Source organism: Dendrobium catenatum, unplaced genomic scaffold, assembly GCF_001605985.2.
Source record: "Dendrobium catenatum unplaced genomic scaffold, ASM160598v2 fragScaff_scaffold_497, whole genome shotgun sequence".
Taxonomy (NCBI): Eukaryota; Viridiplantae; Streptophyta; class Magnoliopsida; order Asparagales; family Orchidaceae; genus Dendrobium; species Dendrobium catenatum.
Genome location: NW_021318959.1, coordinates 31,899 through 42,318, shown reverse-complemented (window position 1 = coordinate 42,318; position 10,420 = coordinate 31,899). Strand labels below are relative to the sequence as shown.

General features: G+C 39.9%; 1 protein-coding gene across 3 annotated transcripts in view; it reads right to left on the bottom strand.

The window, feature by feature from the left end:
• LOC110113736 (kinesin-like protein KIN-14I) overlaps positions 1-10,420 on the bottom strand; it is a gene marked incomplete at its 3' end in the record, with an annotated part of 30,900 nt that overhangs the window by 8,044 nt on the left and 12,436 nt on the right. For all 3 annotated transcript variants that reach the window (XM_028694507.1, XM_028694506.1, XM_028694505.1), the window contains 3 exon segments: positions 6,184-6,511; positions 6,626-6,864; positions 7,203-7,334. In XM_028694507.1, the coding sequence (XP_028550340.1) occupies positions 6,184-6,511; positions 6,626-6,864; positions 7,203-7,334 (699 nt within the window).

Genomic DNA, 10,420 nt, shown 5'->3' with positions numbered 1-10,420 from the left:
TTTGTAGAGGGGTGGTGCTGAAGATTCAGGGGATCCAGGTGAAAGAGGACTTCCTTCCCTTGGACTTGGGGAGTACTGACGTCATCCTAGGGATGAAGTGGCTGCGTACATTGGGGGAGACTTAGATCAATTGGGGGACACTGAAGATGGAACTGGTGATAGGAGGGAGAAGGAGGATGATTCAGGGTGATGCCGGGCTGACCAAAGTTGAGGTTTCGCTCAAATCCCTAATCCGGACCATTCCGCAGAAGGGAGGAGGCTATTTGGTGGAATTACACAGTTTTGAGGGAGCAAGAGTGGAGGAGAGGGAAGATATACCCCTCTCTGTTCAACCGTTGATTCAGCAGTTTCAGGAGGTGTTTCAGCCGCCTCAGGGATTACCACCGCAGAGGGAGCAAGAGCATGCTATTGTGTTGAGGGACGGGGTTTCACCCATCAGTGTACGTCCTTACCGCTACCCTCAGTTCCAAAAAGACGAAATTGAACGGTTGATTAGAGAGATGCTGGAGGCAGAGATCATCAGACCCAACATCAGCCCTTTCTCTAGTCCTGTTCTGTTGGTGAAAAAGAAGGACGGTAGCTGACGATTTTGTGTAGATTACCGAGCACTCAACAAGGAGACGGTACCTAACAAGTTTCCTATACCAGTTATCAACGAGCTGTTGGATGAATTAAGCGGGACTGTGATCTTCAGCAAAATAGATTTGAAATCAGGCTACCACCAGATTCGAATGAAGAAGGAAGATGTCCCCAAGACGGCTTTTAGAACTCATGAAGGTCATTATGAGTTCTTGGTGATGCCTTTTGGTCTTACCAATGCCCCCGCTACTTTCCAGGCCCTGATGAATGAGGTTTTCAAACCTTTCCTAAGGCGATTTGTGCTGGTATTTTTTGACGACATCCTGGTCTATAGCAAGACAGAGGAAGAACACTGGGAGCATCTGAAGAGAGTTTTAGAGGTACTACAAGAGCATCAGCTAAGGGCTAATTTAAAGAAATGTAGCTTTGCACAAACCAGTGTAGACTATTTAGGCCACGTGGTATCAAAAGACAGGGTAGCAGCAGATCAGTCCAAAATTGAGGCGATGCTCAAGTGGTCAGTGCCAAAGAACCTGAAGGAGTTGAGGGGATTCCTAGGACTAACAGGTTACTACAGAAGGTTTGTGAAAGGATACAGCACTATAGCCTGGCCACTCACGGAATAGCTGAAGAAGGATGGTTTCTTATGGGGGAAATGGCCACATCAACGTTTGAGAACTTGAAGAAGGCGATGACGATGGTGTTGGTCTTAGCTTTGCCAGACTTCACTCAGAGCTTCATTGTGGAGACAGATGCATCAGGCTATGAGCTGGGAGCAGTTCTTATGCAGAGTCGTAGGCCCATCGCCTATTTTAGCCAGGTGTTGACTGCTAGAGCCAGGCTGAAATAAGTATATGAAAGAGAATTAATGGCCATCGTCTTGGCAATCCAGAAGTGGCGACCCTACCTACTGGGGAGGCATTTCATTGTCAGGACAGATTAAAGAAGCCTGAAGTACTTGTTGGAACAACGCATGGTGACGGAAGAGCATCAGAGGTGGCTGTCCAAGTTACTTGGGTACGATTTTGAGATTCAGTATAGGCCATGAGTGGAGAACAAGGCGGCAGATGCCTTGTCCAGGTGTATGGAAGAACTACAGGCAATTGCTCTATCCGTTCCTTTGATGCTTGATTGGGAGGCCATCAGAGAGGAAAGCGCTAGAGATGAGAGTTTGGGAAAGATCAGGACAGAGTTACTGAAGGAACCAGGTAGCCACCCGGGGTACTCACTGGAAGGAGACAAACTGTTGTATCAGGGGAGATTTGTGATGCCCCGAACGTCGATCCACATCCCAAACCTACTCCAGGAGTTTCATGGGAGTGCAGTGGGGGGCCATTCAGGCGTACAGAAGACTTACAGGAGGTTAGCTGGGGAGCTGTACTGGAAAGGGATGCATAAAGATGTTGAGGAGATGGTAGCCAATTGTGAGGTCTGCCAAAGAAGTAAGTACCTAGCGATCTCACCAGGACGATTACTACAGCCGCTAGCTTTGCCGGGTAGAGTATGGGAGGAGATATCTATGGATTTCATAGATGGGCTGCCTCGCTCAGATGGGTTCACAGTGATCTTAGTGGTGGTAGACAGGTTGAGCAAGTATGCCCATTTCATCCCCCTCCAACATCCCTACACCGCAGTAACAGTAGCATCAGCCTTCATCAGAGAAGTGATCAGACTACACGGAGTGCCAGAGGCGATCGTATCAGATAGGGACAAGGTGTTCCTCAGCCATTTCTGGAGGGAGTTATTCAGATTGCAGGGAACAGTTCTCAAGAGAAGCACAGCCTACCACCCACAGACGGATGGCCAGACGGAAGTAGTCAACAGGAGCTTGGAGACGTACCTAAGATGCTTTGTTTCAGAGACACCAAAGCTATGGGAAAAATGGCTATCCTGGGCTGAGTACTGGTACAACACGTCATTTCACTCGGCTTCACAGATGACCCCATTCAAGGTGTTGTACGGACAGGATCCCCCACACTTGGTACACTTTGGGAGCAGCAGTACTCCTGTGTCGTCAGTAAAGGAGTACTTGGAGGAGAGGGACCGAGTGTTAGAGGAGTTAAAAAGACATTTGCTGAGGGCGCAGCAAATCATGAAGAAGCAAGCAGATGGGCATAGAAAAGATATCCAGTTTGAGGTAGGGGAGAAGGTGTTCTTGAAGCTCCGTCCATACAGACAGAAGACAGTAGCCAACAGGAGGAATGAAAAGCTGGCTCCAAGTTATTTTGGTCCTTACGAAGTGATGGAAAAGATTGGGGCAGTAGAATATCGACTGAAATTGCCCCCATCGGCAACTATACACCCGGTTTTTCACGTCTCACAGTTGAGAAAGGCCATTGGGGATCACATCACCATTCCTGAGCTACCGGCGACACTTACGGAGGAGTTAGAGGTGATCATGGAACCCTTGGAGCTGAGGGGTGTTCGCCAGAAAGAAGATGAAACTAAAGAAGTGTTGATCCAGTGGAAGAACCTTCCTGACTACGAAGCTACGTTGGAGCCATACGAGAGGACAAAACATCAGTTTCCTGATTTTCACCTTGAGGACAAGGTGATTCTTTGGGAGGGCGGTAATGTTACGCCGGCCCAGGAGGGGCCGGCTGGACCGGTCCAGCCCGGACCGGTCCACTATTACTCCAGGCGGAAAAACAGAGGGGGAGCGCGGGTCTGAGCGGAAACCAGAGGAGAGCCAAGTGGTTTTGGGTGCGCTTTGGAGGGAAATTTTGAATGTTGGGGGCTGTTTTAGGAAGTTTGTAATTGTCCTTTGTCTTTAATTAGGAGTTTTTGTGAGAATTAGGGCTCATCTTGAATTTGAATTAGTTTGAGATCTAGGGTTTGTTGTTCTTGGGCTCTTGGTGTTGCCGGAGATCGTTGGAGAGTTTTTCCTTCCTCTCGAATTGAAGGAAAGTTGTATCTAGCAAGTGCTTTTCATCTGTTATCGAAATAAAAGTGTTTGCATCATTTTCTCTACGTTTTTATTGGTGTTTTGGCTGTTTTTTTCCGCTGTGGACAGCAGCTTTCCGTGGATCTACTTCAGTTTTGGTGAGAAACACTTGGGAATCCAAGTGTTTCCTATCAATTTCTCCATCAAACCTCTCAATAAATGTATAGCTTCCATAGTAGACCTACCCGGCATGAATCCAAATTGATTTTGAGAAACATTAGTATCACGCCGCAACCTACGCTCCATAACTCACTCCCATAATTTTAAAGTATGACACATTAACTTAATTCCTCTATAATTCGAACACTCCTTTGCATCACCTTTATTCTTTAAAATAGGAATTCACACACATATTCTCCACTGATTTGGCATCTTTTTACTCTTCAAAACAATATTAAAAAGTTTAGTAAGCTAAGAAATTCATTCATCTCCTAAGCATTTCCACACCTCTATTGAAATATCATCAGGTCCAACAACTTTTCCACACTTCATTTTCTTTAAAGCCTCTATAACTTCGATTTTACTTATACGCCGACAAAAACAAAAATCTTTACTTTCATTTAGGGTGATAAAGACACTAAAGACAATCGTATTTTCACATTCTTTATGAAAAAGTTTAGCAAAATACCTCATCCACCTTTGTTGAATATCATCTTTTAAGAATAGTACTTTTTTATCTTCATCCTTAATACACTTCACTTGAACTAAATCTTTACTACTCATATCTCTTTGTTTGCCTAACTTATACATATATCTTTCTCTCTCCTTAGTATATAATCTATTATATAAATCATTAAAAGCTAAGCTCTGTCCAAAACTAATAATCGATGTTAGATACATAAATTTATACTCGGAATAACTTTATAATTTTTTCAATCTAAACGATCTAATTTTCTTATAAGAAAATAATCAATCTGCGTTTTACTATATCAATTTTTATAAGTGATAAGATGCTCATTTATTTTCTTAAATAAAGTATTAGCTATTAAGAAATTATATGCTAAGGAAAAATTTAATATAATCTTACCACCTTCATTTGTCGTTCCTAACCCATGGCCACCATGGATGTTTTTAAAATCATCTACCAACATGTTCATTTAAATCTCCTCCAAAAAAAACTATTTTTTCAAGAGGTATATTTTGTATTAATTCTACTAAGTCATTATAAAATTTTAATTTTGAACTCATATCTAAACCTATTTGAGGAACATAAGCGCTTATAATATTAATAATCTTAGCATCAACAACAATCTTTAAAGTTATAATTCTATCTCTAATTTTGTTAATTTTTATAATATTATCCTTCAAACTCTTATCTATAATCACACCTACACTATTTCTAGTATGACTCCTACCTGAATACCATAATTTATATCCGAAACTATTAATCTCCTTAGCTTTCTCTCCAATCCATTTAGTTTCCTGAATGCACAGAATATTTATCTTCCTATGAATCATAATATCTATTAATTCCATTAATTTTCCTATAAGGGAGCCTATATTCCAAATTTCTATTCTAATTTTAGTTTCAAGGATTAGCTTCTTTGTCCACATCTGTCCTTGATGTGGGAACCATTACCTGTTTAACACTGCACCCGAACGTCGTTGCAGCGGCCCTTGCACACTTGTTACTGCATTTAGGCCATACAGCGTGTCGCTTCCAGAGGACGCCCCAGCATTAACACAATTTTTTAAAGGATTCATGTCATGATTATTCAACAAGTTTTATGCTGGCTATCGACTACCAAATGCAACCCCTCCATTTTTCTCATCCAGGACTTGGGATCTGGCAACGACAGTGTTATACTTGATAGATAATCAAATAATAAAATTTAAAATAGTTTTTCAACTTTTCTACATTAATTATTGGCAATGAGACTGGACAGACAAAATTAATGTTGGCCTAAAACCTATGGGTCATATGATAGTCTACTCAGTAATGTAAATTATGGCCATGCTTACAAGGAATGTCATTCTTGTATTGAATGATTAAATATTTAAATGAAATTTAATTTACCTTAGTAAGATTTTATTTTAAGTGGATTTTTGGAGGCCTTTTGATTTCCAACTGTGTGGGAAAAAGCAACCAGCGGAGGCACCAACTTGTGAGCAATAAGTCCAGGTACCAACTCATGGCCGACAAGTCTTGGGCGTCAACTTAAGGGCAACTAAACTTGGGTGCCAAGTCAGTCATGGGTGATGGATAAAAGAAATCCACTCACCCCTATCTCAAGCGAGTAAATTCTAACTATTCAGGCTCCTTAAGTCAAGTCATGAGGGGCATGACTCTCTAGACCAACGTGACTTGATTTATAATAAAGGTTTAAAGAAGTGGGCTCTTAGGGATCCACATAAAGACAAAAATTGAGAAGAAAGCAACAAAACTTCTGAAGAAGCAAGCACCTTAGTGAAACATTTCCAACCAAAAAAAAAAAAGATCTACAATGATGAGGGACCTAAATATAATATACTTATATAACCAATTTAGGTTGAGCAATCAAAGACCAATAAAATGGTCCAACAAACACGAGAAATGATGGAGATTAGCTGTTTGGATATATCAATAATTTTTACTCTCCACATCTTAATGTTTTTTTATTCTTGATGTAATCAGTATTCCTAAAACAATACCTACCACATATGATGTTACAAGCAAGTACCTGGACAGCATCACCAACCGTGGTGGTCATGTCATATGTTATTTCTTCAAAAGTTTCATCCAGAAAGAAAACTATCGTTGTTAGCTTTTTTCCAATCAATAGAGCTTCAATCTCTTCACGCGCGGGAATTGTCAATCTTGGCCCAGCCTTCACTGATCGTTTCAAGGAATTTAATGTGTTCAAGGCAAGGATTTGAACTTCTGGATCTGTTTTGACCCCTTGAACCACATTATGAACATACTCAGATAAATATGCCCCAATATCCATACTCGGTGGCATAGAAGAAGAAAATAAATACATCAGCTCCCATGCTTTTACTAAGCAGCTCCTGCCAAAAAGAAAGTAAAAAGAAAGAAATAAAGAAAGAAACATGAATGAAAATTGAAACAAGCAACCGAAACATTAACACATGGCAATCTCCTTGCATTATCTGAAAAAGTACCTGTCAGGATTATTGCGAGTTTGTTTTGAAATCTGCGCAAAAAACTCATCACGAAGTTCAGAACGCTTTAAAGTTTGCTTATAAAGCTTTGTAATAAGTTCAATTCTCTCATCCAAGCTCAAAAAAGTTAATTTGTCTGATGAATCAATTCCCATATATTTTAATATCATTTGGAAGATCTTAACTGAACGGCTCACAAGATCACTGTTAATCTTAAGCAACGAAGTTGGAATAGGATCCTGCTCATAAGAAAGTCAGGATATATCATCAAGAACAAGACCAAAACTACAATTAAAAAATAGAACTCTCATTTTCTTTAAATTGACACAGGTACGATGAATAAAATGCACTAATATCAAAAGAAATAGATCATTATGATATGCCTATGTGCATAATAAATTTTCTGCCTTTTGATATCCCTGAGTTTATAATTCAAATCACAATAAAAAATCGAAGTAAAATAATTTCTTGGCCCTTGAGTTCCTATATTACTAGGTGCAAGATGCTAGCAAGTGATTAGAACAAGACAAAATAATATATCAACAATCATGTTTGGGAAAACACAATAAAGAACTACCTTCTGGAAGCATAACATATCCTCCAATGTAAACTTTTCATTAACTGCGGGACCTATAGATTTTCTTGAGAAAAACACACGCTTTCCAGCAGAATTGATTTGCTTCTGCATAGCTCGTAAGAAATTCTCAACCTGCAAAAGATGAAGGATTAGGGAAGAAAATGTTTAGCAAGAAAAACAATTTAAAACAAGTTCAACGAGAGTTCTTGTAGGGTAAGCATGAATAAAAAATAAGCAATCTGGGAAGTTACTCAAGGCCACCTTGAAGTATTTTTTGGAAAATACTAGCTGAAATCTTCAAGACGTTAGTGTTTGGTTAAACGCTTGATAAAATCATGTTAAGATTGATATCTGCAATTGCAGTAAGAGTTGTGAATTTTGGTTAAAAACTTAGGTGTGGTTATTTGCTAAAAAACTATAATGGCACAGGTGTTGTGTATTCGCATATGCCTTCACATGTATTTAATAAGTATTCGGTGGGTTTCAATGAAATGACTCGCATTCAATGGGCCGCACAGAGGAACTTTCTTGATGGACATCAGGCCCCACTCGCTCGGGACAAAGAAAGGTCGTCCCTCTCAGAGGCAATGGAGAACCTTGTCAACCAAGTAACTCGCCACATGCCTCATCACTCATGGAAGGAAAGCAGTCATCACAGTAACTTGGCCCCATCCAAGGTGGATTTCTTTCTCCCCACACATCCAAGTCCAACTGTGATGTAGACAAAAGGGGGGTCAACACTTGTCCAAAATAAATCATATTTTGACTTCCCTTGAGTCTAGTAGTTCATCATATTTGAGCTAAACTTTTAGTTCATTTATGAGCTGAACTTTAGTTCATTTATTGAACTAAGGGTTAGCTCATTATGAGCTAACAATTTTAGTTCATATTTATCTTTATTTAAATGCACTTTTATTATAATTTTTAATGTCTTAAAAGTTGTCTCTTGGATTTCCAAAATATGGCTTTTGGGAATCCAAGATTGTTGTTTAGTCTTCCCATGTGTGGCTCCTTGAATTCCACCATGGGAAGTTGAATTTTGTGCTTTGCCCCTTGGGATCTCACGGCTGGCTCCTTATTCCGTGTCCGCCCTTCGGTTCCCGTGGCTGTGGCTCTCGGTCCGTGCGGTTTCCTTCGTCTTCCGTGGCCGTCTCCTTGATTCCTGGTTTGGGTGTAAACCGAGAGCTAGGGGGAAAGTTTTCTATGTGTTCTAAATGCTTTAAATTAAGTGTTTGTGTCCTTTTGTATTCCCCTTTCATACCTATAAATATAGGGGGTTATGTAATATTTTGAAGAAGTTGAATGAAATTTGATTTTTGGAAAAATCAGTTAACCTGCGGGTTGCTCGGAAATCCTGCGGGCTCTTTCCAACCTTCTTTTCTCATCCCCTCCGGAAATCCTGCGGGCTCTTTCCACCCTTTCTTCTCGGGCTTCTATTCTCTTCGTCTCTCCGCAAGTGCCACTCCACCTGTATCCTTCTTCTCTAAGTGCAGCAACTTTAGGGTGTCTGTCGTGTTGTTTGCAAGTCGTCGTCATAGTTTTTTTTATTTGGTTTTAAAATTGAAATATAAGAGTTTGTTCTTCCCTATTATTCGTCTCCTTTCTCGTCCTTTTCTCAATTTCGTCGTTAGAAGTTCGTCAAGTCTCTTTGTGGGCGAAGGGTATAGGCTCCCTATATCTTTTGCCCGCATCAAACTGCAGGAAAGTACCTACCCAAAGGGCCCCTCCGACCACTAAGATCATCTTCTTTGCAACATCAACTGATTCGCCATCTCTTCTAAGCAGTCAAAGGCACAAAATAGGTTGCTAGTGGCTCCCAGTAATCACCCCACCATCAAGCACCCTTTGCTCGGAACCCACTCGCAGACTCGCCCACTCCTACTTAATACAACCATACTATGGAGCTTGCCTAGAGCACACTGGGCATTTGTGAGCTCGCTTAGAGAGAGATCATCATAGCTCTATAACGCCTGCTCTCCCTCAGCAACCAAGAGGTGACACGTATCTAAGATAGTCTACGTAGCATTTATATGTTATTTCTGTGTGGAATCTGATTGTGTTGACCAATCGAGTTGTACTGTTGTCTCAGACCTCAAGTCATTTTTCTGTGCTCGCTTGGGGGTGCGAGGGGTTCTCCCCTTGCTTGGGTTTGGGTACTTTGCACCTTAAACTTTTTTTACCGTACACAACGTCGATGCTGTGTACCCGAGCACCCCGGTGCTATAAAGCTTGATAGAAGAAATGGAAGAGAGCATAGCACCGCAACGTCATGGAGTATCGTAGCACTGTGGGTTGGAACGCCGCAATACTTCAAGCGAACTAAATAATTGTTTTCACGTTTTTCTCAATGCTGGTGTCCCTTCGTATTAGTAACTTGGCTTTCTCTACTGTTTAGAGTGCGAGAACGATGTAAGAGATAAGAGAAGCAAGGAGAAAGCAAGAGAGAAGAGAGATCTGTACTTATTTCTCCCCATTTTCATATTGGATTTCTTGGTGCGGTGAAGCTTCATTATTTTTTCCTGATTTCGGATTTTTCCATGTTAAATACAGGTGTTCTTTACTTTTCGCTGCTTTTAATTTATTGTTCGTTTCATCGCGTCATTTACTTCCATCTCCAATATTATATTTGTTTACTTTTATTAAATAAATTTAAATTACAAAGATTGTAAAGTTATTCCGAGTGAAAATTTATGTACCCAACATCGATTATTAGTTTTAGACTTTAAGATAAATGGGCATAAAAAAATAAAAAAAAAAATAAAACGATTTTCTAGCATTAGATGGGGGCATTTAAAGAATATTAGCAAAAATATTTTTTAGAATAAGATTTTAGATCTTAAGATTTTGTCTACGCATAAGGATGCTAATATTATGTGGGAAAAAGTGGCTAGTGATATTAAGAATATTGCAAAAGATGTCCTTGGAGTATCAAAGGGAAAAGCTCCTAATAGTAAAAATGGTTGGTGGTGGAATCCAAATGTGCAAGAAAAGATTAAAAATAAGAAGTTTTGTTATAAAAATTGGTTTAATTTTAAAAATTCTGATAATTGGGAAATATATAAAGTGGCTCATAAGGATGCTAAGAAAGCAATCTGTGATCTAAAGACATTAGCTTTTAGTGATTTATATGATAGATTAGATACTAAATAGGAAGAAAGATATATGTATAAGTTAGCCAAACAAAGAGATAGGAGTAGTAAGGATTTAGTTCAAGTGAA